General features: G+C 37.6%; 1 protein-coding gene and 1 non-coding gene across 2 annotated transcripts; one reads left to right on the forward strand and one right to left on the reverse strand.

The window, feature by feature from the left end:
* Nucleotides 1-4,917: 4,917 nt before the first annotated feature.
* LOC149067847 (epoxide hydrolase 1-like) lies at nucleotides 4,918-26,720 on the forward strand. Its single transcript, XM_089251996.1, has 8 exons — nucleotides 4,918-5,038; nucleotides 8,849-9,006; nucleotides 10,908-11,212; nucleotides 15,222-15,390; nucleotides 17,180-17,312; nucleotides 20,401-20,603; nucleotides 22,267-22,501; nucleotides 26,086-26,720. The coding sequence occupies exons 2-8, from the start codon at nucleotides 8,856-8,858 to the stop codon at nucleotides 26,297-26,299; spliced, it is 1,410 nt and encodes a 469-aa protein (XP_089108122.1). The 5' UTR covers nucleotides 4,918-5,038; nucleotides 8,849-8,855; the 3' UTR covers nucleotides 26,300-26,720.
* TRNAA-GGC (transfer RNA alanine (anticodon GGC)) lies at nucleotides 13,933-14,004 on the reverse strand. Its single transcript has one exon. It is a non-coding gene; the product is annotated as a tRNA-Ala (tRNA).
* Nucleotides 26,721-26,938: the final 218 nt, after the last annotated feature.

Consider the following 26,938-nt stretch of genomic DNA (forward strand, 5'->3'; position numbering starts at 1 on the left):
TTACTGGCGCATGCTATAGGCCTATAGTTTCCATCGCTACTAATTTGCGTTAAACAACAATCGACCGCATAATTGGATGCATCAGCGTGAACTTGAAATGGCGAGCCAAAATCCGGTGTTGATAGGAAAGTTACCCGGCTGAGTTGTTAATGCCCTGAAATGCCCTTTCATTGTCTTTCCCTCCAAGGAATAGGATTCGCCACTTTTCCTTTGGTCAACTCAGTTAGTGGTAATGCCCGTAGTTAGGAATGTATAACCGGTAAAATCCTACCAAACCAAACAGCGATCTCACCTCTTTTTTTAGTATAGTAGGGTGTTTTAATTCTAGAATAGTGGATACTTTCTCAGGATCCGGAGAATGTTTACCTCCCCCTATGGTATGTCCAAGATAAGATATTTCTTTGGCTGCAAAACAACACTTCTTAATTCCTACAGTCAAATTCACCCTATTCAACTCTTCAAAGGCTGCCTTTAAATGGGCTAGATGTTTGTTCTTCCCATGTATTCGAGAATATTACGACATCATCAATATACGTTTGGCATAATTTGAATGTCGTAGCAGAACGTTGTTAATTTCCCTTTGGAGAGTTTCTGACGTGCCTGCCAAACCAAAAGGCATAGTCTTCCGCTCGGTTTTGTAGTGTGAAAAACAAAAATAGAATCTGATGAGAATTATCTCTGGCCTTCGGCAGGAGCCCTGCCAGACCCACTCCCTTCGTGGGGACTATGCAGGGACCTCAGTTGAATAGGAGCTTCCACGATAAGATCCGGCACAATGGCTTACGACAATAAATACGTAAATTTAGAGGTGCTTCCTAGGCCCTCTTTCATTTTCCCCTGGGAATTTGTCGTTGGGACGACTGAAGGGACATACTTTTTTTTTCAAGATTAAATATACAAAAGTATACAAAAGTTTGAGTTCTGTAGAACAGCCTCATTATCATCAAGGGTTCCGCGGACCAGCCTATCAAAGGTTCTGCCAGAAACTTCACCTAGTATAGAGAAGAGATATATGTAAACAGAAATGGGCAGTCAGAACATTTCCGGAGCCAAACAGCACCACACCAGAGACTCTTCTATTATGGTGTTGGCTGAAAGAGGCATTTGTTGGAAGATGAACCAGGAATCCAAACTTGTGCTGGGGAATTCGACTAAAGAAAGTCAATTGGAAAAAGAAGGAAGGAGCCTAATTTTTGTTCACAAACCAACTAGAGATAGGTGGTACTTTCTGGAATTGCGAGGAAGGAAGTGTGCTGAGATGAATTAAGCATTGAATAGCAAAGAGTTGAATAGCATTTCAACACTGAAAAGTATTGCATTTACCTGCGGTTATTTATTTATGTACTTTCCCTTCAAAATTATTTCGATGTGTAAACATTTCTGAGAGTGAAAACACTGTCATAATAAATCTGTCATAAAAAATGTCACCCCTGTAACCATGTCGCCCTAAGCGACCGCCTCATGCCTGGCGTCGGCCCTGATTCACATACACCGATGCGTTAGAAATTCCCCGAAGATTGCTTACCAAATGCACATGTACGGCATACAGTAGAGAACCTCTCAAAGCGGACACTCCCCGTTAGCGGACACTTTTTTTCAATCAAGTCGACAGGCCTCAATGCATTTTACTGTCCAACAACGGTCAATCGTCGTTGGGGGGGGACAAAGTTTCGATCCCATGGGTGTCCATTATCGAGAGGCTCCATTGTAGTAGTAATAGTTAGTAGAACCTCTGGCTTCTGCAAGATGTGCTGGGTTTGGCGTTTAAATCCTCCTTTTCAGCTGATGGCGTTTTTTTTTCTTTTGCAGAGAGAAAAACTTATTTTTTGAGGGGAGGAAAAAAAGGATGAACCACCCCCCCCCCCCACTTTTGTGCGCTACTTATGGAACCTGGCATCATATGTGATCTGAACTGGTTTATATTGCTACGAAAACTATGTAAATAGCAAATCCTTCATTATGTCATTTGTCGCCTGGAAATAGTCATTATCTTAAGTAAAAATGAAATTAACATATTCTTCAGTAAATCTCGCCAAACTGGCGGCAATCTTTATTGATTTGGCAACGCCATGGCACCAGAGAAAATATGGTGGGGAACGTTCTCGAATGTTTCTTTTCCGCTGTATAAAAGCGCCACCAAAGCGGAAGTGAGTTGAATAGTTGAATATGAAACCTCTTGTATGTTAGAGAAGCCATATGCCAGGGCTCTCTGTTTAGCGTGTATGTATTGTCAAATCGCTGCTTGTGAATACGCGTGCATAACTGTTCCGTAAAATAAATCTGTGTTGTACATCAAATTGCTTCGTGCTTTGCCATCTCGAGTACTTGTGACGAGATTATCCGGAACAATATGATGTAGGATGGTCATATCACCCGTATTCAACGAGACATTCCTCTCCCTTTTTCCTTATTTTTCGATGCGTTTCACAGTAACCTTCGATTGCTCACTCATCACTAGTACCTGATCATATTTCTTATATTTCTTGAAAAGAAATATGATATCTCAAGTACGTTAATCGCGCCAATTGTCACCAAAAAATATGTCAAAAGAAAGAAAGTTGCCAATTATTTCTAAAATTCCCAAAAATCACCAATGACGGGAAATAAAGCACTATTGAAAATCACAGTGGATTGAAATGGAGTTTATGAAAGGAGCATAAACATGACAAATATGTGAGATGGATATTCATATTTATTGGTAAAATTATCATAATATAATTTTAAAATTAGGAAAATAATTTTAATCTTGATTTCGGGAAAGAATAAAAATTCAAGTAGTTTTTGTTGAAATTGTGCGAAATAAAACAGGACATTTTTATATAAAAAAAGAACAGTTTTATGGCCAAAATTCCGTAAAAATACGGAAATGTCCCGGGAAATACGAATAATATATGGTATCCTGATAACAATTTTCCAACAATTTTAGTCGTAAATGGTCACGTTTGGCAACTTAATTGGCGAAATTGGCAATGCCGCTGTGGTGGTCGAGTGCCCATAATGACGGACTCGCATCGTGAGGACCCGGGCTCGAACCCCACCGTCTCCGCAGTGGTAGTCGGCTGAAGTCCCTTTGCTGTAGGTCCCAACTTCGAGGCGCGAATTCGAGCATATCTACCCGTTAAAAAGTCTCGCCACAGAGAGCAACAGGCCCACAACGGTACAATTATTCAATCATTACACTTCACTCATATTTAGAAAAAATTGACGGCAGATGGCAGCACTACACATAATAAGAATTACGCGGAAACAAACTTCACGTAGGTTCACAACATATACACTCACAGCTTCCAGCATGGGCCAGCTCTTCGACTACCTCCTAAAATCTATTCATTGAGACAGAACGACGGGTCATGATCTGGTTACGAGGAGGTGAAATTCCATTGGCAATGGCCTGAACAGTACATACACTATTCATTTTGCGAGAGTCATGCGTAAACACCAAACGTGTCCGAATGCACATGCGTGATGTTGGTAAAAGAAATTTCTTTAGATGTTGGCGACTTATTTTTTTCTAGTGTTGTGTATGATTTTTCAGTGCTGCCGTCTATATTTCAGAAATGAAGTGGGTGAATTGTAACGACTGAATAATTGCACTGTTTGTAGGCCTGTTGCTCCCTGTGGCGAAACTTTTTAACGGAGGGATCAGCTCGCATTTGCGCCTTGAAGTTGGGAACCTCGGAAAACCAACTTCAACCAACCACTGCTGTGGTGACGGTGGGGCTCGTACTCGGGTCCCCGCGATACGAGTCCGTCACTATGACCACCACAGCAGCTGGTGACTTATTTTTCAAACGCCAGGGTTGTGCTCAACTATTTCGGTTTTATTCTACCATGACGGCTCGCTACTCATGTTACAAGTGGGAGCGACGGCGCGCCTCGCGCATAGATTCGCCCACCCATCATATGCATCATAATTCAGTGCTATGCTAACAACTTTACGATCAAATGACGTAACATTGCGTCCAAACGCCAGTGGAATAAATTCAGTTTTCTCTCTCCTGATCGTCCCAAAGCTTTGTTGCAACCTTACAATTTTTTCCCCCTTTTTGTATACTCTGATAGTGATTTTTTTCCTTATATATATATATATATATATATATATGATGTATTGTTCTTATAAGAGCAAAACAGAACAGATAGGGTGAGGGTGAAAAGAAATCTAAATTTGTACCTGCATTATTTTTATCACCTTATCTTTATACTTTCTTACTCTTTTTTTTTTTATTTGTGTTTTTTTACTTTCCTTTTTCTTACGTGCGGTTAGGTTAGGACAAGGGTACTATATTCATTGCCGACTCGTCAAACAGATAGCATCCGAATTTCTTGCCAATTCTCTTGTAAGCGCAGGGGTTAACGGATGGGCCTACCCGGGCACAGTCCGGAGGCCTTTCATGCTGAAGGTGGCTTCGTAAAAATGAAATCTATCAAAACTTTCCGACGGTAATGTATTTCTAGCCAGATGAGGGCCTCAGAAAAATCACTGTACCCGGGGTGTCCGTGATGTTCTTAAGATGGCCCTACCCCTCATCCCCGAATATTAAAAATGAATCAATCTATCCTTTTGTTTGTCATGACGTCTCACTGTCACGCGGGTCCGGTTGCTGATCACCTATATTTCTCCTCTAAGACTTGAGCGGAATTCGAACCAGTGATCTGCGGAAACAAAGTCACTTTCACTGCCGACGGTGCCAACAGAGGATATCGGCTTCAGTTGTAATAAAAGATATCAATAATTGTTCAATTTCTGGGGCAAGAATGTTGGCGCCGCTGACGGTCGGACACGTTCGGTGTTCCTACAAATCCCTTGTGTTATTTCCGTACGTAAAATATGGTCACGGTAATAAATCTGTGAGCAAGAGCAGAAGATTAGCCATGTAGCCAAAAGCCTTGTATAAATTAGTGGACTAGTGATTCTAAGTTTTGTTGAGTCACGGCCGTCTCGAACAAAACAGCACTTTTGTTTATCAGTTTACTATTTCATGTGTAACTCCCTTTTACCTTGCCCTTGAGAAAACTGAGATAAGGAAAGCGTGAAAATGTAGGTTTTCATATTTTAATATACCAATTTATATGCAGTATTTTTTTAAATAAATAAATGTCGCATTATCCTTATTATCTAAGCTGCAACCACCGCGTAGTTTAAAGAAAATCATCGCAATTTTCTTTATTCATTGCCTACTACCGGCGCTAGTGCCGCCCCCTTTTCACGCTTTTAAATTTCAAGTGTCACGACTTTAGCTTTGGCAACCATGCAACGCGCCACCCTTTTTCCGGTGTCAATTTACAGGTGGGAAGGGGGAGGGGCGGTCAGTTTAGAAGACTGTAGTCCAGTGCGGCCGATTTTGAGGGGATGAGCGGTCAAGAAATTAAGTAAAGTAGTTGGAAAAGCGGCAAACTATGCACAGCCCACAGGCAGTAAAACCAGGCGTGGCAGAGCCCGGGACAATTCTCATCATTTTGTTGCTTTTTCACGCTATAAATTAACTATAGAAGGGCCCATGGGAAGTCTGACGGAGGAGCCCTTTTGAAGGATGTGGGTGCCACTACTACAACTAAACCAGACATGCACCTCGTCCATATTCCCCTGCAGAACCTCTAACGAATTGGTACATGTTGTAATGGTGTGTGTACGTATAATGAACCTCCCACGAAGTTTGTTTCTGTGTAATGTTATGTGTAGCACTGCAGTCTGCAATTATTTTTTTATACTATGAATTTTTTCTCAACTCATAGTGATTGAAGTGTAATGAATGAATAATTGTACCGTTGTAGGCCTGTTGCTCTCTGCAGTAAGACTTTTTAATGGGGAGATCGGCTCACATTCGCGCCTAAAAGTTGGTAACCGCGGTAAAGCAACTTCAGCCGACCACAGGATATGGGTGCCATGAAACCGGGAACAGCTACAGTGTAATCCGGATGATTTTTAATCCCGCAATTTTTTTTTATTCCTGTGGATACGTATGTGGAGTTGGATGTTTACTCTGTGTACGGCGGAGCAAGAAGTACCGTCACTTCTATGTGTCCAATCTGAGATCGCATTGGTGACAAGGAGGTGTTCAATAATTGATGAATTAAATTAAGATCCAGCCTAGCATGCGCTATTAGCCCAGTTGATGGAGGATGCAACGAGCAGTGAAAACAGAGTTTAATTACCCTTATGAGTGCCAAGACCTCGGGTTGGAACCCGATGCATAAGTCAAGGAAGTAAAAAAAAAAAGTTCTTTTTACACCACTCGCCTGTGTGTGTTTTTTCTTTTTCTTTCTTTCTCCATGGCACAGTAATAATCCATGTTATAAATCGAAATAATCCAAAGGGCATCCATGAAATTGAATGGGCGGTACACTGTTACTCTTAAATTTTTTTTAAAAACCACGGAAAAGCAATATCAAATTTACCGGAAAAATAAATTCTGTTTTATTTAATTATTTTTAAAAGTTGTTGCAAAGCCTCGGCTCAACAGAAGCAGTTTAACACTGTGATCAATGAGGAAAAAAATCAGCGTTGAAAAGTGACTGAAAGCAGAATATACTGCAGCAGCACCACCGCATCATGAAAGTGAAATGACAAAGTTCAACAATGCAATAGAGTAGAAAACGTTTTGTCCAATCTCTGACATACCTGCATGTGAATATGTAAATGAGACATAAGAGGGGAACATAGTAAAATTGTTACAGCTATAACCATAGATGTGATTTCGTATTTATTTTGTCATGATCCCTCACCCCCGAATATAAATAATAAAAATTAATAAAAGAAATGCTGCGGCTTACCACAATGTAAACATATTGGAATATTTCTTAATCAATAAATGATAGCAGGGCCCAGCTTCACGAGCCGTTATTATTGTCAACTTGCTGTGCCTAAACCACATTTGAATTTTAAAAAAACAATTTTTTTTGTGTGTCACATCAGCGTTATTGTTAATATAACGACATCATTATTAATATTTCACTAAGCAGATTAAAACCCCTAGAGTAGACAAACGAGACAGCAAAATCCAATCAGAGCTTGCGAGCACAGAGAAACAAACGTAACCAAGATATCACGTTTGGTGACTTTCTGAAGGGTATCTAAACGCCATGCCACCCACTGGAACAATTTCCATTTTTTAACATTTTAACATTATAAATTCACTATAGAAGGGCCCTGCTGCAGGTTGGGAGGTGGCATAACGTAAGTCTTCATGACAATGGATTCATTTTTAATGACATAATTGCGGGTGAAGAGTTATGGGTGCACGTAAGGTGGCAGATCAGTGAGTGAAGCACTTGCACCGCAACCCACGTGAGCTATCGTGACAAAAGCAAAATCTCATGCAGCCATTATAAAATGTTTTTATTTGCTTATTTTCAGAAGGTACGGCAAGCATGTGCACATAGAATTGAGCATGGGACTTTATCAAATCTGCTGTACATCCAATAAACATCTGGTGTCATGTGTCTCTTGACGATCTGGCAAGCATTATGGCATCACTGCAAGCCTTCTACCGCACACCAAAGAAACAATCAGCTCCTTATACGTATACTCCGCCTTTTTTGTTTGGCCCGAAACCAGTGCAGAGTCATGCTTTCCGATGTCTTTCTTTCCGAGAAAGAAAAAAATTTGCAACGGTTATGTCGAAAAGGAATAATGCTATGGCTGGTAAAAACAATGATGCTGAAAAATGAAGTATACAGTAACGAAACAACATTCTTAGACTGAATAAGGGACCAAGATTAAAAATACAACATCTTAAACCAGATACAAGATTGAAAATAATAAGAACCTGGACCCTTTTAAACAATACAATGGTCAGCAAAGAAAACTCTCTGGGTGTGGTTAAAACGTCTCTGGGTTTAGTAAAAACTCGACTTGCGGGATTAAAACTATAATGGCTAAAATGTCAAAAATTAATCAATATAGAAACATGAAGTTTACAACCTGAGAGAAAACGAGGCATCATAACATGAAAAACAACATAAAATTCTGGGAAAAGGTATAATGCTGTACAACGTATAAACGAACAAAACAAGCTCTAAAATACTAATGGATTTGAATCAAATGTACTGCTATATACAAAAGCCTATTATTACTAACGAACTCTGAATAAAGGTGATGTCACCTCCAGACAATAACCAATAACAAAAAAAATAATAATGGCAACCCAGAAGCTGAAACAATATGACTGTGATGTCATAACAGGTGAGCCGTATCGTCAAATCTGAGCCCTATTCATCATACATTCAGAAAATGAGCACAGTGTCTAAGATGTGACCCTCTCTTCTAATGAGGTTCTACGGAACAGATGCAGTATAATCCAGATCCCCCTGGCGACTTTTTTTTTTCAGTGTCAAACAGGTCTGACAGCGCGGCGAAAAGTTGCCAAAACCGTAACTGATTGTGGATGCCGAAAAAAAAAAAATCACCAGCGTAGAAAACATAACAGAAGCGGAAACCAACAATAATATTATAAATAATAGTATAAATAAATAATCTCAGTGTATGAATATAAAAACCCAGACTCTCTTTGAAATAATGAACCGATCAGGGCATAAGTCTATCTGGGTATCCAGACTCGGCAACCCAGCACCATTATGCTGGCCTTGGCGACTTATGGCATCCTTAGCAATCTTGATTATACTGCTTTGGCGATGTGGATTATACTGCATCTGTACCGGTTCTACCAGTGTAATCGTAAGAGAGCCAACCCCAAATTTTTCAGGTGATAATTATCTGCATTTTACAAATTGGTGTTTCGACATAGACGCAGGTTATATCCTATATTTTAATCATTCAAGCGCATTGATATTTAAATTTTTATTTCAGTGTTTCTTTATAGAAGTAATTTTTGTTTCTTCTCTTCTACAGAGCACTGATGGGGACCAAAACATTTTCTTTATTGATCGTTGCATGGAGTATCATCACCAGTGCATGTCTGTATGTTTTTTTCCCGGATTTGTTTGTGGACGTTGAGCCTCCAGATATAGAAGATCAGTATTTCGGTCGGGGTAAACGACTGCTTAATCGTAAGTAGCAGATTTTCCTTTGCGATTTTATGTGTGCCTCCTCTCAGCGACAAACATCAAATTGTCGGAATGGAGGCACGTTTTTACTTGAATATTCTAAAAAATTTCCAGCTGTCTCTATAGCAAAAGGGATCATGTTGAGCCCACTAAAGATCTCGCTGCAGTCTTCAACCTACACTGGCTTTTTTGCTAATTATGGTATTTTGCCTTGAGGCAAGAACGCAAGCCAGGTCTACAGGTCTTCCGTGTAAAAGAAAAAAGTTGCTTCACAAACAGTACGCAGCCCTCAGCATACTACCTATTAAGATCCAGGCATTTTTTTTACTTTCACTTCTGATTTCACAGATGGCAGCACTTCAAACACATAATACACAGAACTCCTTGCTCGTGAATACTGGGCGGTCATAAAATAACTTTGCTGATATACGAGCCTTTAAAATCAACCAATACGTGTGAAGTTTGAGATGTAGGTGTTTCAAAGTATGCTCTCGAGATTGAAGAGAAAACCGGAGCCATATCTCTAGCAGTCACAGCAACAAAATTTTTAAAAAATCAAATGGCAACACTTACTTTTATTTATTGCAATGTAATTGGCACGCTAAAAAACTGAATGGCTTTGGAACGATACCTGTAGCATGATAAACACTAAAATTAGATCTAGACAAAGAAATATGAGGAAATAACCAATGCAGATCACCTTACAGCTGCAAAATGTCCCCCACCAGGGGGTTACAGCACGAACCCCTCAGTGACCTCTTTTCTTTGTCTGCATCCAGCGCTTGTTACAGGTACCATCCCAATGGCATTCATGGCTTTTCACTGTAATGATCACTCAGCAATGCATAAAAGTGAGTGTTGCCATTTGAAATTTTCTTGCTGTGACTGTAGCTGTGAGAGCTGGAGATTTTCTTTTACATTTTCAAGCACATGCTTTGAAATGCCTGTATCTTAAATTAGCATTCTTTGATTTTTACAACGTATATCGGTAAAGTTATTTTATGACAACCCTGTATGTTGGAGGGACAGATCCTCACATATACATCCAGAGCTTGGCGAATCATAGATGCCAGATGCCATAGTGCAGTATGGTCTTAAGGCATGGGCCAACCCGGGCACCTCAAGATAAGAGGGGCCTCACAAAAGTGAGATCTGATTGAAATTTTATAGAATTTGCCTGATAATGCCTGAGAAAAATCACTTGGCCCGGTGGCCCATGATGCTCTTAAGACGGCCCTGCCATGGTGTCTCTAAAAAATTGAAACTGGCACCTAAAATTTTATAGGTACCTGTTATTACCGAATTAGAACCTAAAGATAATGCAAAATTTTTTTATATTTTTGTCAGCGTGTCTATCTAGATATGTAAAATGGATTTTCTCTCTGTGTGTGTGTTCTCTATACAAATCTATAATTTTAGACCGATCATCGCCAAATTTTGCATTTATACCAAATGGCACCCGACTTGAATGATAGACTACTTTATAAAAGTTCATCATAACTGGGAAAATGTCAAAAATGGGCAAAAAAACTGTTGGGCAATAGTAGTTCTTGGGCATGAATAATGACTTTTGGAATATTTGCTTTGGTTACCGTGGTTCCCCAACAATGCGTTTCAGATGTGCATATGCCTTTATAATGGTTTGTCACTTCTTCAATGCTCCCAGTATATAGAGAATATATAGCTGTCATAGCTAAAAAATTTGTCACCAAGTCTGTGATAAGATTTGGACTGTTTTCCCTCAAGGGAAAAAAGTTATTGACCCCTTAAAATTTTGGCTGGTGCCTAAATTGTTTTCGGTTCACATCAAGCTATTCTCCCTCCTATAAACTCTCTGCTATTGAGACGAACAATTGCTACGTTGTTGATGCACAGTAATGTTTTATCTTTTGCTTTGTTTTCAGCTGATGACTTTCCAAAAGACAAGACAGAAATAAATACATTCCAGATCAAAGTCGAAGAGTCTGTTCTCACAGATTTGAAAGTGCGTCTCAAAAACACCCGTTATGTTGAACCCCTAGACGATGTCGCATTTCACTATGGCTTCAATGCCAACTATTTGAAAAAGGTTGTTGACCATTGGACTACCAAGTATGACTGGCGGGCTCAGGAGAAAGCGCTGAACAAATTCGCGCATTTCACTACCCAAATCGAGGGTCTAAATGTTCACTTCATTCAGGAGAAGCCAAAACTTAAACCCGGAGAAAAGGTATGAAATTTTTCAATTCTGTATTCGGACTTGTGTTTCTTATATGCACCATAGTTCCCAAACTTCTTGTTCTGCCTGCCCCTTCAAAAAATATCTCTCTCTCTCATAGCCCCAGACATAAGCCCATCCATAGGATCCTGTACTAATCCTATAGCTTCTATCGATCCCCCCCCCCTCCCAGACCATTCTGTCGCCCTCCAGGTGGGGATATTGTCCACTTTTAAAAACACTGATATGCACTGTTAAATTTTTATGCCATGATATGGTACAATCTTTTACAATTTGATAATCTGATTTCTCTGGACAGCACGTGCGTAATAGACGTACAGGGTGATTCATTTAGAACTGGCCCCAGAAAATGAAGTACATCACAAAAGATACCATACATATATTATAATTTTGTGCTCAAAATGTTTGTTCATTATGAATTAAGTTTTCATTAAATTCAATTTGACAAGTAGAAAGAGAGTCTCGCTGTTGGGCAAGGGTGGGGGGGGGGCAGCAAAAGTGTAAAATGTGATCCAGAGGGAGGCTGTGGGTTGAGAAACATTGAAGTAGACCCTTCTAAATGTTGACTATTTTTTAGCTTATAGGACTTACTTCACTTCTGGAATGAGCCATTATTTTTCCCGTCTACCACAAGAACCTCAAGAAATGCATCCTTTTAACACTCGAAAAAACGGCCAAAGACAGCCCAGATGGGTAATATGGATACTTTTTATAGACGCTTTTGTGAATTGCAGGGAAGAAGATGAAAGCTCTCGTTAGAAGCAAGAACAAAAAAGACGAATAAGTTGTTAGCACAGGAGGGCTGGGAGGAAAAAAACAAAGTAGTAAAAACTTGGATGAATCGTCTTTGAGAAGAAATATCTGATCCCCTTAGAAAGTTAATTGGACTATCTTCAGCTTATCTTCGAACATTAAAGAGTTTGATAACCTCAAAGGTTATTGGAATTTGTGGGTGATCTTGTGTTATTTCAGCTTATGGCTTATTCTGGGAGCATTGTTGATTTAAGAGTAATTTGGATCCTAATCCTTTGCACATCCCCTAAAATTCAATGCCAATGCTGCTATTCCCTTAGGATTGGTATGAATATTGTTCCGCAACAACAATACACCTGAAACTTATCTAAATGTTTCAGAAAAGGGGTGTGTGAGGATAGTTGAGTAAAGATGCACAACTTTGTATGTAGTGTATATGCGAAGCCAGCACCAGGCATGAGGCGGGCAGCAATTTTTATGCCAGATTTGCTATGGCAGTGCTTTAACTCTTGCAGATTTTTAGTCATTGAAATCATTTTTAAGGGGTAAATTTATATCTCAAGGGTGGCAAATTATTATTCTCAGGTGGCAGAATTTCTAGGGCTGGCCCTGTATGTATGCATCTTGTATCCAAGGATATTTCCATATACTCATTCATGTGTATTTCATGAACCAGGTGCAGATTTAGGGAAGGAGGTGCTATCACTCTATGGCAGTGTTTCTTAATGTGTGCATAGTGGCTCTTAAGGGCATCGCCAACTTTTGTCAGGGGTGTCGCAAAGAACTGGAAATATTGATGTCGGCATATTTATGCTTTGAAGTGGTTCTTTTATAAGGAAAAATATCTATTGAAGTATTTTCTGGGAATTCACAGATAAACAAAAATTGGGTAAAAGTTGAGCTAAGTGCCAAGCTCAATTCCCTATATTTTTCTGCAATTTTTCCATGTACAAAATCTGGAAATAGAGAAGCTTTCTTTCTTCACTGTAGCTGGGGATTAAGTTCAAGTCTACATTTACCCCAACGATCTTCTATAATTTTAATCATGAACTTTACCACATATCAGTAACATGCATACCGTACCAGGTGAAGTTTACTTCAATATCATTGAAGTTATGTAGAAACAAATTTTAATTTTTTGATTTAAATCAGTGTTTTTTTAATAAAGTGATTTAAATCAAGCTGATTTAAATTGGCATACCCTGCACAGGGTGGGGGGGGGGCATAGGGACCCTTACTTTTTTTGGTATTTTAACCAATTTCTGCTAATTTTAATGTTTTTTGAAGTGTGGTAATCCCAAATTTCTCTGGAAGAAAATTTTGTGTCCTCTCCGAAGGTCAATCCTGTATCGCTCCTGGTCGATTCAATAGATGAAACGTGTGAAAATTTGTAGTTATAATTTTAAAAAAATACATCACACTGTTTTCCACGTGGGCTTTATTGACGAGTGCTGAGGTGGAATAAATAATTAATGCTTTGTACTTTTATATAGAAACGGAACAAATATTTGGCTGCTATTTGGTATCTGCCTTTTTGCTAAATATCCCATTCAGCCAAATAATGCTTAGGTATTCGGCCGAATATCTGCGTAAATCGAAGTACATCAAACTAATTTTTAGGAATCATTAATTGGAACTTTTCCCATAAATTAAAAATTTACTGATTATATTTCATTGTGTGGTGTATATATATACCCTTCTGTGAAAAGGGTCATGTCAGGATGAATTTCTAGGATAAGTAAAACATGAAACTGAAAATGGAATCCTACTGTAATAATGTGGAAGTGAGCATGACTTTAGGGAGTTAACTAACTGAAGAATGTACCAATACAAGATACATATTGAGCTACTGAAAGAGGCGAAAAACATCTGAAGAGGGAAAAACAAGTAAATTACAAGATTCATCGAAAGACTGGTTATTTGTGGAGATGAAGATTACAAGGAAAAAAATTCATCACTGCCCCCACGGGGACTCGAACCCCGGTCTCTCGCTTGCCGGACGAGTGCTCTACCATCTAAGCTATGGAAGCAGATAGAATATTTCAACCTTGGAGCGTATATATATGTTGAAAGGCACCGTACATGGACAGCGTCAACAATCAACTAATAGCTCGTGAATTGTCAACATATATATACGCTCCAAGGTTGAAATATTCTATCTGCTTCCATAGCTTAGATGGTAGAGCACTCGTCCGGCAAGCGAGAGACCGGGGTTTGAGTCCCCGTGAGGGCAGTGATGAATTTTCTTCCTTGTAATCTTCATCTCCATAAATAACCAGTCTTTTGATGAATCTTGTATTGACAAGTGGAGAGGACGTTTCTATATACAAATAAATTAGTAAAAATTTTACGATGCATTACTAGTTGAGAGTAAATAATGATTGACATTCTCTTAATTAGATGTAAAATTGTAACAAGTGTTTAAAAATTAAAATTGATTCTGTAAGTAAAAAAAATATTAAAATACAATATATATCGGGTGACCAACTTCTCCCTGTTCGAGGGGTGTCAGACGCATTGTCGTGGGTGGCGCCACGATTATTTTGACAGCACTTAACTAACTAAACTTTTTATTTGGTTAAATAATAATTATGAATATTAATTAATGAATTATTGTTAAGAAAACTTTTTCATCTTGCTATTCCTTTAGCAAATAATGAATGTTCATGCTCTAACCAGAGTGGAGAACGTTACTTTGTAAAAAGTTTAAAGTCTATTAAATAAATAATTCGATATTTCAAAATTTGATAATCTGACCATAACTCCCACAGTAGGTTTTTGAAATCAATCATGTGACCTGTGTGTTTAAAGAGGTTTTGTGTTTGTGTGTTGAAAATACAAATTGTTTTTGTCAAATCATAAATATATATATTTTTTCTACGTTGAACATAATTTCGTCAATCAATAGTAATATCACAAATATAATAGTTTTTACATCTTGTCGCGAGCCGCACAGAATTCCGGGGGGGGGGGGCAGCTGTTGGTCACTCCTGCAATATATCATATCGTTAAATTTGCTTGTCGATAAATAATCTTTCAATTATCAGTCTTTTGGTATTTATTTAAATGATAAACTGCATAATTAAAATTCAATGCCAATCAGTTGAAAAACTACCAATAATTTTATTTTCAATTAAGAACAAAAATTTTATTTATAATTGCGATGAATTTTAAGAAATTGATATTCGGCCAAAACATTAGCTGAATATTCGGTTATTCGACTAGTAACCTTCATTTTGTGTCTTAGGTTCATGTGATGCCAATTATGTTAATACATGGCTGGCCAGGATCCTTTGTTGAGTTCACAAAATTGATTCCTTTACTGACCTCGCCTTCTGAAGACCGAAAATATGTATTCGAAGTCATTGTCCCGTCAATTCCTGGTTATGGTTTCTCTGAAGCTCCTCATCAACCAGGTAAGATTTGCGGAAGTGGTTATTATTATTTAGTTTCTCCTCTATAGAACTCTGATTCAGTAACTACACAAAGAGAATTTTAGATGAGATTTATTTTTCCGTCGCTATATATGAGTGACCTGGATTTGTCTAGCCTTGTGCTTGGTGAGCAGACAAACTTAGTCAAACTCAGCTGTAATGGCATCAAAGATTCAGCAAATTTTTGTAGTTATAATTGAGATTAACTTTTCCAATGCCTTTTTCAGGGAAAATGTAATATGTCGCAATCAAATACTATGCATGAAGTTATTTCATTATGGTTAGGGGGTAACCATGTTTGATCGAGGAAAGTACAGGAAATTGTGTAGTTGTGAATATGAGCTGTCACTAATTTTTACCAAAAATGTTGCCAAATGTGTTGATGAAATAGCAAAATATTGCTCCTAAATAACCCTCTTGGTGAGAAATCCTGTCCAACAGTTGGAAAACGTACTTTGCGTTAGAAAAAAATTTAACATGGCAAATAAGCGAGTGAATGCTCAGTCATATTCATTTTATTGTAATTTACATATTATACAATACCTTCATCACTGGTTCTAGTAAAAATTAGGAGTAAAAATAAGCTTTGTTGAAAAAATCAGGAAAGCTGTATATTTTTATGAAGAAAAAAGTCAGAATTGACTAAATAATGGTAAATACGGTAATATCCTTTATAAGGGTCATTTTAACGAGAAGCCAGTTGGAGTGTCAAACATATAATAAGCTTTTTTTTCTTCAACATTAGGCATCAATAGAACAATAGACATTCCCCTAATGTGATCTGTAATTCTGGGAATTTCTTGGGAAAACGCCATTAAAAATGAAAGCAAAAGTAACAATGAATGTTTTGTTACATCCGGAGTTTGTGGTATTTTCATCAGTGTTATAAGCTAGGTTCATTATCATTATTCTCTTTAGGGATCGGCCCGCACCACCAATCATTGACATTACAGCCAAAGTGTCGTTATAACTGAGCTGATTATATATCAGCTCGGTTATAACGACATTTTCATATTTATCCCTCGTCAAGTATATTATCTCCATGTTATGAGAGAGGCAAAAGAAACAAACTGTTTTAGGTTTTTCTTGCATGGAAAACATTAGGCGTATTGACAAACGATGTCTAGTGAAGGTGTGAGAACCAGGCACCTGGCTGAAACTCAAGCTCCAAGAAGGGCAACCCCCAAGTTGTAGAAGTTATCAGGAAGACACTGGTGAGGAGGAAGTAGAGCAAGAGGAGTTCTGCCGAATCAGGTCGTAGAATGCTCTCTCAAGATTGTACTCATCATCTCATGATTTCCAATATTTGCCTCAGGATGTAACTATCGTATTTGGCCCATTAGTTATCGAATTGGCAAAAAATAAAGGTCAGTTGCTGACGATCATAAGAGGAACTTTTTACTTGTCAAAGAATTGGCAAAAAATAAAGGTCAGTTGCTGACGATCATAAGAGGAACTTTTTACTTGTCAAAGAATTGGCAAAAAATAAAGGTCAGTTGCTGACGATCATAAGAGGAACTTTTTACTTGTCTTCCTTGGCGTTTTTATCTCTTCTGATCATTTAACTCTAAATGGCTTCGATGCATTTCTGTAGGTGTCAATGCTTCCGATTTTTCAGCCTTATTAAATTGTCTTAAAAATCTTCCTGTCAGAAATCTCATTTTTCTGATTTTTCGTTACCGTTTCTTCTTGCAGCAACATTCGTGCTATATCCTACCACCAAATGTTTTTTTGCAAACAAGTTTTTATCTCATGCATTCGTGTTTTCTAGGTTTTTCTGTGATATCAGCAGCAAGGGTGTTCTCTAAATTGATGGACCGTCTTGGATTCGAGAAGTTCTATGTCCAAGGTGGTGATTGGGGCAGTGCTATCGCTTACAGCATGGCAAAGCTATACCCCAAAAGGTTAGTGTCTGCTGTGATTGTAGTTTCTCTAATGTTTTAGTATTTTATGAGAGTGATTAGTTCTACATGAATGCCTTATGATTATTAGAAAACTGTCTGGTGAGTTTTACTGATGCTGTCGGCAAATTAAGTGGTATATTTTTATTCATGCCGTTTTGAGAAACACCATGCATGACGACAGAACTAACTTTATTTGTAGTATCCATAATTATACATGGTCACAGGATGCAACTCTCAGGGACTGAAACCAAATGACAATATGGTAATCACCTAGCAGTATGCTACACATTCAGAATGCAATCGTTCATCAGCTTGCAGCACTAGCAAGAACACAAAACAAGCACAATTGTGACACCATGAATACATTAAGGACCACACATACACCCAGAACATTCATTCCAGCATGTATGGATTCGTTAGAAATTCCACCAAAGAATGTGTATTAGAGGCATGTTCATGGTGAATTAGTAGTATTCAGTCTTCAGCAAAACTTTTATCATACTTGTAATATGTTGTGATGATTCTGCTTCTCTCTCTCTCTCATATCGTGTATCACTGCATCTCATCTAACCATAATGAGTATACATGTAGGTTTTGTTTGGGAGTGGGGTCTCTCTCTCTCTCTTCTTGGTTGAAGATCAAATGACTCGTGTATCAAGACAAAATTTCTGAACCAGGCTGACTCGTAATCGCAACAATTCCAAGCAGAATTTCTGACTGGCCCCCATTTCCTCTTTAGGGTTTGTTTGGTCGTCCATAGGTGGCAATGCTTCTGATTTACCCAGGAGCCTTCTGATTTTTCATATCTTCATGGAAAGATCCCTGAAGAAAATATCCCTTTAGTCTTTGCAATTCTAGGCTGACCATGTTTTTTCAGGAAAAATAAGGAGAATCTCAGGATTTCAAGTATGAAAAATCAGTAATTGTTGCCAAATAAGATGCCAAAAGCAAGCGAAATTGCCAATTATTGCCAAATAAATCAGGACCCCGAAAAATGTGCCCCATGAAAATGGGATTTATATATGGTCACCCGTTGCAATCCCAAAAAAAAACCCCTGGATATTTTCTTTTATTTGGGTGACATGTTTCCTTTGATATGAAGTATGTCATCACGGGATAAACTACAGATTTTTCAAGTATGTGAATTGGCACCTTGGTCTTCTTTTGGTTGAGGATAAACTTCCCACAACGACACGCAATCATTTCATTTCAAACACACACACTGCAATTCAAAAATACACACCAAGAGAAAAAAAACTTGTGGCTGCCCGCTCTCCAACTACACACGACACATCCCTTTCTTTCAAGTTTGCCACTGATGCTGTAGCACCATCTGTCTGTCTTTATACAAATCTTAACACAAATTGTGTTGTTCTTCCTACTGTAGCACTACTTACCTGCAAAAAAGAAAAATTGTGTGTTATTTAAATCCCGCTCTACTTTGGGAACACTTTATCTGCATGATTTTCTCATGGGGGTTCAAGGAAGACCATTTGGTATCTGTATAATAGTACAGTCAGATCCCCCATTATAGCGCCCCCTCCATTGTAGTGCCAACCCTGCTTACCGCCATAAATTTTCAGTGAACGAATCTTCCATATAGGGATTGCAGTGTAAAAAAAACTTGTTATAATGCCAACTGTTGTTTGGATGTGTACAAAGTCTATGTGTCATTCTCCAAGAAAATTTCCATATAACATTTCTTCTTCCATCATTTTCCCTGTTTTTTCTGAAAGGAGTTGACGATTTATCATTTTTCATTCCACTTTTATTATCAGTCAGTAGTTTAGAGCAAATGACATGAAGAATAAAGAATGGTGTGGTCGGGAGGGGGGGGGCCTTAGAAAGCATGTTGAATACCTGAATGCATGTAAGAACCAAAAAAACTAACATATTCAAAGAAACAGATTTATTGATAGGGGGAAGTGCAAAAAATGAGCGTATTGCACAAGTTTTTTCAAGGTTGCCAAGAGAAGTTTTTCAATGGTGTATGTTTTTACTCGCTGATCATTACATTTCGAGTACTATCATTTCCCTTGATTTGCTCCATTCAAATTATGTCGGGAGATGTTGTTCTTACAATATCTGAGAAATTGGAAATTTGTGATTATCAAACCAATACAGGCTAAAAAAGCAATGCTGCCATTGTTTATTTTGTTTTTGTACTTATAAAATGCATCACTAAACTTATGCAGAATTTAAATAATTTCAGAGGTAATTGTATATGTATCTCTTAAGTTTTACATCAAGAAATATTTAAGTAATTGTACATTTTTAAAATTTTAAGAACTTTCTCATCTTAAAATTGAATGCTTATAAAATAAGTTATTTTATTTGGTGAGTAATACTAATAACACACTGAGATACAATAGTTTAAATAAACGTGCAAATTTATATAATGAAGCCTCTCCGAAATGGTATTCTGACCATGATCCGATACAGCACCGAACTCGTTACACCGCCAAAATTCTTTGGGACAGATGGTGGCTTTACAATTACAACAGGGTTCGACTGTACTTGTTACATGGTTTCGAAAATGGACCAAATTTCGAGATGACACAAAATTGAAAGAAAATTCCTATTATAGGGGTTCCTAGTGACCTGGAAAGTCAGAGAAAGATGGAAAATATTTTATATGTCAGGGAAAAAATTGCTAGCAATTAGTCTTTGATTTGGCTGAAGGTGATATAGTGTACACTCTTTCAATCATGGACGTTTTTAAAATTTTGATCGGAGAAATGGTAAAGCAGATTTTGCTACGAACCCTGCTGTGAAAATTTTCAAAACATGGGTTTATTATCATACAGTAAAACCTCGATAAGTCGTCACGTCAAGTTATCGAAAAATTATGACTGCTTAAGCGGAGTGACAGCAATGATATGGCAATGCTGTTAACAAGCTCTTTTTTTAATTGGAGCCATAAAAATAGTGTTCCACTTTCTCAAATTTTTTCATAGTGACGAGTTAGCTGAAATTCTAATGGCTTAGTGTCATTGTGATTATTGCCGAAACAAATGTTAATGCTCGTATTATTGTATAATAGTCTTAACAAATATTTTATTCTATTTTTTCCCTTTGCTTGTACAAGAATCTTAGGTGTTCATTGCAATATTGTCCCCTTTGCTCTCGACAAAATTGGCTGGCTGAAGTACACAGCTGGATTCATATTTCCATCGTTATTCATGTCTGTTGAAGAGCAAGCAAATGTTTATCCCATCTGGAAACCGTTTGAATTTTTCTTTGAGGAAGGTGGCTACATGCACATTCAGTCGACTAAACCAGACACTGTCGGTAAGTCTCTAATTTTTCTTTATTTCATTTTTTTTAATATATTGTCCCTTCTTATACCAGAAACATGAATGTGTAAATTCTGGGGGGTGGGGGAGAACTTTGGAATTGATGTTTGTGAATGTTTATTCTACCATGTTACTCTATGGGGGATTATTTAACTAAAATGTGTTTTGTAACGTGTTTCAATAGAGGATGCACATTCTGGCAAAACATAGCAAAATAAGGGACGATAAATAAGGATCAAACCAGCTGATTTAAAAAAAAGTGAAAATTGCACATTCACGTTTCTTGCATAAGGGGAATGATATATAGAGTTGCCAACTGCTATGAATTGTCTGTAGTTTCTATGGACCGCCACACTCAACTACAGAGCTACGGGAGATATTCTCAATACTATACAGAAATTGTTTTTTCCTCCAAATTGTGTATTATCTTCCTTTTAAAAAAATTTGTTCTTTTGATTTCTTACTGTATTTTACTCTTTATTTCCGTTTTTTTTTTAATCCCATTGATCTTTACCGTAACGATGAATTCATATGCACATGTGAGAGAGTTCAAGAGAAGACAACCTTAGACTTGAAAATGGTCGGTGATCAAATTCAGCGCTCCAGTGGGTGTGTGTATATAGGAGATAGGCACTCTTTCCTTTCCTCTGCATATCTCCTACATATGGGCACTCTTTGAAAGTGAATGACAAACATATGGGCACTCCTGATTCTGAATGACAAACTTGCGGTTTAGACTGACATTAGAGCATGATGATAGGGCAAATAAAAAGTGTCTAATATCAGACTTCGAAAAGTCTGAGAAGTATAAGGAATATGTGAAATCTGTCCTCCGGTGGGACTCGTGGTTGGTCCCTCCCCATGTCTGGTGAAAGACAGTATTGGATATACCTGCCTTGCTACTCCATGTCCAAATGCAAAAAATTGTTTTCATAGTCAAAATCGCCCATTTCTGTGGGCTAAAAACAGCATTCTGAGCAGCTCACCCCTGGACACGGGTTTATTTGCACCGGTAGTGCCAGATCGGAACCTTTTATTGCCAATGATTGAAGGTAACAGAAGGTACTCTGTGACTTCACAAAAAGTCTCTTGGGGAGAAGGGAGCTCATGTGACCTAAGCCCCTGGATTCCAAGACTGGAACTAGATGGGGGGAGGCAACATCTCTGTGCAAAAAAATCTAAGGGCAGCAGTTTTAGGTGGGAGAGAACAAAGAACATTAGTATAAAATTATCAAATTTTGAAGTGTGGGGGAGGGGGTGGCGAATATCCTAGTTGTGGCCTTGCTATGAGGTTTTGTATTTAAATTAACATTCAGTTGAATTACTTTAAAAAAATTTGAAAAATACATTTTTGAACTTTTTTTATTAGACTATGATTATGATGTCCCAGAGGGAAGGGGGCTACTCCTCCCCTCCCATGGCAAAGCATGTTGACATGTCTGGATATACATAAAAACCTATTTTGTGAATCAGTTTTTCCCATCGTTTAAACATTGATGGATCTCTCACAAACTCTGTCATCACATGACATCAAGTTTGTGAATGAACATGATGTGAACATGTCATCTCACAAGATGTGCATACTTTATTTTAAACATGTCAAATCAGCAACCTGTCAACTTCCTTTGTACATTCCAATGTCTTTTATGGTGTTTTAGGCTCAGCTTTGCAAGATTCTCCTGCTGGTCTCGCTGCATACATACTAGAAAAATTTTCTACGTGGACAAATCGCACCTACATGGATTATAATGATGGGAAACTCACAGAGAAGTTCAGCCTAGATGAGCTTCTTACGAACGTCATGGTCTACTGGACGACAAATTCAATTGTCTCAAGCACTAGGTTCTACAAGGAGAATGCTAAAGGAATAATAGGTCATGATCCTCTGCAAAAGTTAGTTGCTTTTCACTATATTATGTCTAAATGAATTTTTTTTCTTTTATTTTGTGTGTGTGTGTGTGTGCGTGATGGACATAATTATCATGAAAAATTACACCAACTTGGCAATGACCTCGAATCATGTCTTTTGTTATCTGACTTTATCCAGGGATCTCTGACAACTTCATGAGCCGGCTATTCCAAAACCTGAAATTCAGGCATTAACCAAGTCAATTTATAATAAAATTGTCCAATTTGCAAACTGGCCAATATCGGGTTTTAAACACCCTTATTTGAAAGTTAGGACTCTCTTTTGAGTGTGGTGCGAAACAAAAGGCTAAGGAGCGAATATAAATTCAGTCAAGGCAATCTAGAGCATTACCGGTTCAGTAGAAATCACATAGGGTGGTCTTTAAAAAATCAGCATGTCCATCTTGATGGAAATATTGCCACCCCCCACCATTATTTTATAGAATGCCTTAACTAGACTTGCTCTTCAAACAAAATATTAGTTCTCTGAAGAACCATCATATGGCTCTCTTCACTTTCTGTCCAGTTCTTCTGCATCTGACTCATAAAGACGTGAATCCCCCCCCCCCAGAGCATCAATATTTGTTGACCAACCGAAGTGGGATTCCCCAGTTAGTGTGATAATAGTCACAGGGCTCCCACTCATCCTACTTTTCCTACTTTTTAGTAAAATGTCCTACTTTCTCGGTTTTGTCCTACTTTTCCTACTTTTTTACCAAATCCTATCAACAAAATTTGTGTAATTGATTGATTTATATATTTCCAAATATTACAAATGTTGAAGAATGCAATTAGTGATTCTGCCAAAGCAGAAATTTTATCATTTTTAAGGTTATTTGGGGGGGGGTGTGTATGTGGACCATTTGGTTGATTAATTTTTCATTTGCTTAGTTTGAGGGTTCAACATGTATAGTAGTCATTAAAAACTTCTGTCTGGATGGGAAAAATAATTTTGTATTTATTACTTCATGGTCTTGGACAGTAACTAACATTCATTATTCAAAATTACGGTGCAAATAGGTGAAACAACAGTTTGCATTTCAAAGCAGTTGGATACATAGGCCTATTCTAGGTTTGGTGATTCTGATGGTACCCAATAGCATTCAGTTTTCTTCTGTATTTTTAAGGCATGAACAGGCATAAACAATATTTACAATGCTCAACAAAGAGCTAGAAATGGAAGTGCTTCATTTGTCAAAAATGATTACACTGGCATTGAACAGTAAAATGTGAACAAATCCCTTTAAAAAATGATGGACAATGCAGTAAAACAGGTTCACCTTGCCTTATTCACATCAGATCTTGTAATCTACACATTTTGCACTGTGCTTTTGAAAGTGGTCTCGAAGGAGCATCATTCTTAAAAAACGTACGTCTTCAAAATATTATGTGCCTTGTCGAGGCACATCATATTTTGATCATCTCATAGTGAGGGACTTGCATCATGGGACTATGGTTCAAACCTGGTTGACGGTAGAGTGGTGGTCGGCTGAAGTTGGTTTCCTATGGTTCAAAAATTTAAGGGCGAGTGCGAGCCTATCTCCTCGTTAAAAATTCTCACCACAGAAAGCAACAGACTTATAAATATTCAACCAGTATACTTCACTCATAGTTATAAAAATAGATGGCAGCACAACACTAGACACACCCCTCAGACTGTTCTGTACATATGCACACTTCCGACACAGCTCAGTGGCCTATGACGGCAGACCAGAATTGTGTTCTGTTTTTATAGAAATATATATATATATATATATATAGCCTCTATTATCTAAAATTTTGGTATTTCATTTCAATACTTTTCTGATTGAAAGTTTGTTTCTATAAGTAACGGTTCACAAGTTATTTGAGCTGAAGCTGACTTTTTCGCCCTGTTTTATACTGTGGAAATTGTATATAACTATAATCACCTATGTAAGGATATTAGTCTCTGATCCAGAGGCACATTCATGTTGTTATTCCTTCGATGTGGAAGGTGTTTCCGGTCATTCAATATCAATGTATTCCATTGTATTGTGGCCTTTAGCTTGTCTGTAGAACGTTTATTACTGCCTACATATCTGCCTGTTATTACTCACTCTCCAGCAGAACTGAGTGTAGTTTGCTAGTCTGCTGATTGCATTTCTTTTACATCACAGAGGTGTCAAAATTCTCAAAAAATCCCATGGGAAATAGAATCTCAGATGGGCTTTTTGCTTTATTGTTTTCATGCTTAGCGTAAAGCACTCTCGTTTCATTCTTCTCCTCCATCACCGGATTAAAATCTACAGGCATAAAGCCAAGGTATGTCGATTTAAATCACTTGATTTTTTTTTTAATCATTGATTTAAATCAAAAAATGTAATTATTATTTTTGCATAACTTCTCAATGATATTGAAGTAAACGTAACCTGGTACGGTATGCATGTTACTGCTATGTGGTAATGTTTGTGATTAAATCTACATTTACCCCTAACATCATCTATAGTTTTAGTATTGGGGGATTAGTATTCACTGTATTGGGCGATTAAGTTTAAGTCTAAAAACTTAATCCCCCCAATACAGTGCAGAAAAAAAGCTGCTCTATTTCTAGATTGTGTGCATAGAACACATTGCAGAAAAATATTGGGAAGTGAACTTAGCACTTAGCGCTAAACTGCACTAAGTATTTTCATGCATTATAATGTGGCACTAGAGTTCCTCAGATTAAAAACACTATAAAGCCTTGAATCCCTAATTGCCAATTCAAAATAGATTTTGTACCAACATCAGTATCATTGGAGCTTTCAACTTTTCATATTAAAATTTTGAGTTTGCTCGTTTTCTTTACCAAAACTCATTGAATGTGTGAAAGAATAAAAGTGTGTAATATATATTAAGCAACATCATGCAGGTTGGAAACGCATCCGCCAATTGTGCAAGAAACAGTCTTGTCAATATAGAATTTGTTTTATTTAGTTGATGCGCTGAATGGCCCTGTAGTTGTACATTGAGTGAATTGAGATGTCTTCATCATATGTGTGATATATTGAGTTGCCACCACTCATTCACTTTAAGGTGGGTGGCTCATGAATAAAAGCACTTTTCTCTATTAAAAAATGTTAATCTATGAAGTTAATTTGGGCTCAATGACCTCTCATGTTACATAAGAACAGATTTTTTTGTGTTCGTATTTTTTTGCTTCTAGTTCGTTTGTTGTTTATTCATTAATGCTTAATTAAATTTGAGCGATTAGGAGAGAAAAGCAGTTAGGTGATATGAAAATATGCATTATTAATGATTTTCAAGATTTATTTTAATTAATGAGCAGTCAGTTAATTTTAATCAAAAAAATCATGATTTTTTTCATACCCTGCATAAAACTTTCAGTAAGTCTGTTAAGCACCAGTGTGGATTATGCATCTGGAATTCCATTTGTCTTCATTATGTTTTATCATTCTGTTCTTCCTTATGGTTCTCAATTTTTCGGACACCAAGGTACATAGACTGACTTTAAACTTGTTCAGTTTATTATAGGTAATATGCAACTTAATCATATGCTTGCAGGGTATTAGAGATTAATTTTTTTTCCTTTTATTTTTCTCCCTAAGTGTTGCGGTCAAAGTGCCATCAGGTGTAACAGTTTTCCCCCAAGAGATCGTTATTTTCCCGAAATCCTTCGTAACGAGTCAACTGCGGGATCTGGTTCACTACGAGAGAATGCCTGTGGGCGGTCATTTCCCTGCAATGGAAGTCCCAGATGTCTTGGCCTCACAGATATGGAAGTTCACCATGGCCGTGGAGAAACGAAAACAGGAGCATTAGCATTATGGTATATCATTCGTAAGTGTGCCTTATTGAGTGCAAAAAAAAACCAAAAAAACAAGAAATGATCAAAATTTTACATTGTACAATGATTCCAAAAACGTGGCAAGATGATAAAGGATATAAGACTATTTGCGTCTCTCAGCCAACATGGTCTATGGGGTTTTTTACCCGACATTTAATCTTCACAAGCTGTGCACATCTTCAGATGATAGTCTTCATTTGTGCTTCTCTGCTTGCCTTACACTGCCTTTTTGTGGGTGGATTAAGCAGTTTGATTGGTTTGTGTCTGTTATTTATTTCCCGATTGGGTCACAATCTGATTTTTGTCACTTTCACAGTGATGGAATCCATTTACCGTAATTTCAGACGCTAAAAGTTTAAATAAATATTGTCAGGTTTCCTGCTATGCAGGAGAAGCGGGAAAACAATACCTCAACTCGGTCAGGAAATGAATAACAGGTAGAGAAACTAATGAAATAACACATAATGGCAGACAAGCATTAACACATCATGCATGAATATACTATCATCCTGTAGGTGAATTGAACACTATAATGGCACATGTGTAAAACATCACCACATTGTGGCAATGGGTCAAGACATAGCATGAAGCATGAATATTTTTTTTTATGGTGC

Source organism: Pholcus phalangioides, unplaced genomic scaffold, assembly GCF_987345545.1.
Source record: "Pholcus phalangioides strain wild (caught in Gottingen) unplaced genomic scaffold, Ppha-v1.0 ptg000028l_1, whole genome shotgun sequence".
In the NCBI taxonomy this organism is placed as follows: Eukaryota; Metazoa; Arthropoda; class Arachnida; order Araneae; family Pholcidae; genus Pholcus; species Pholcus phalangioides.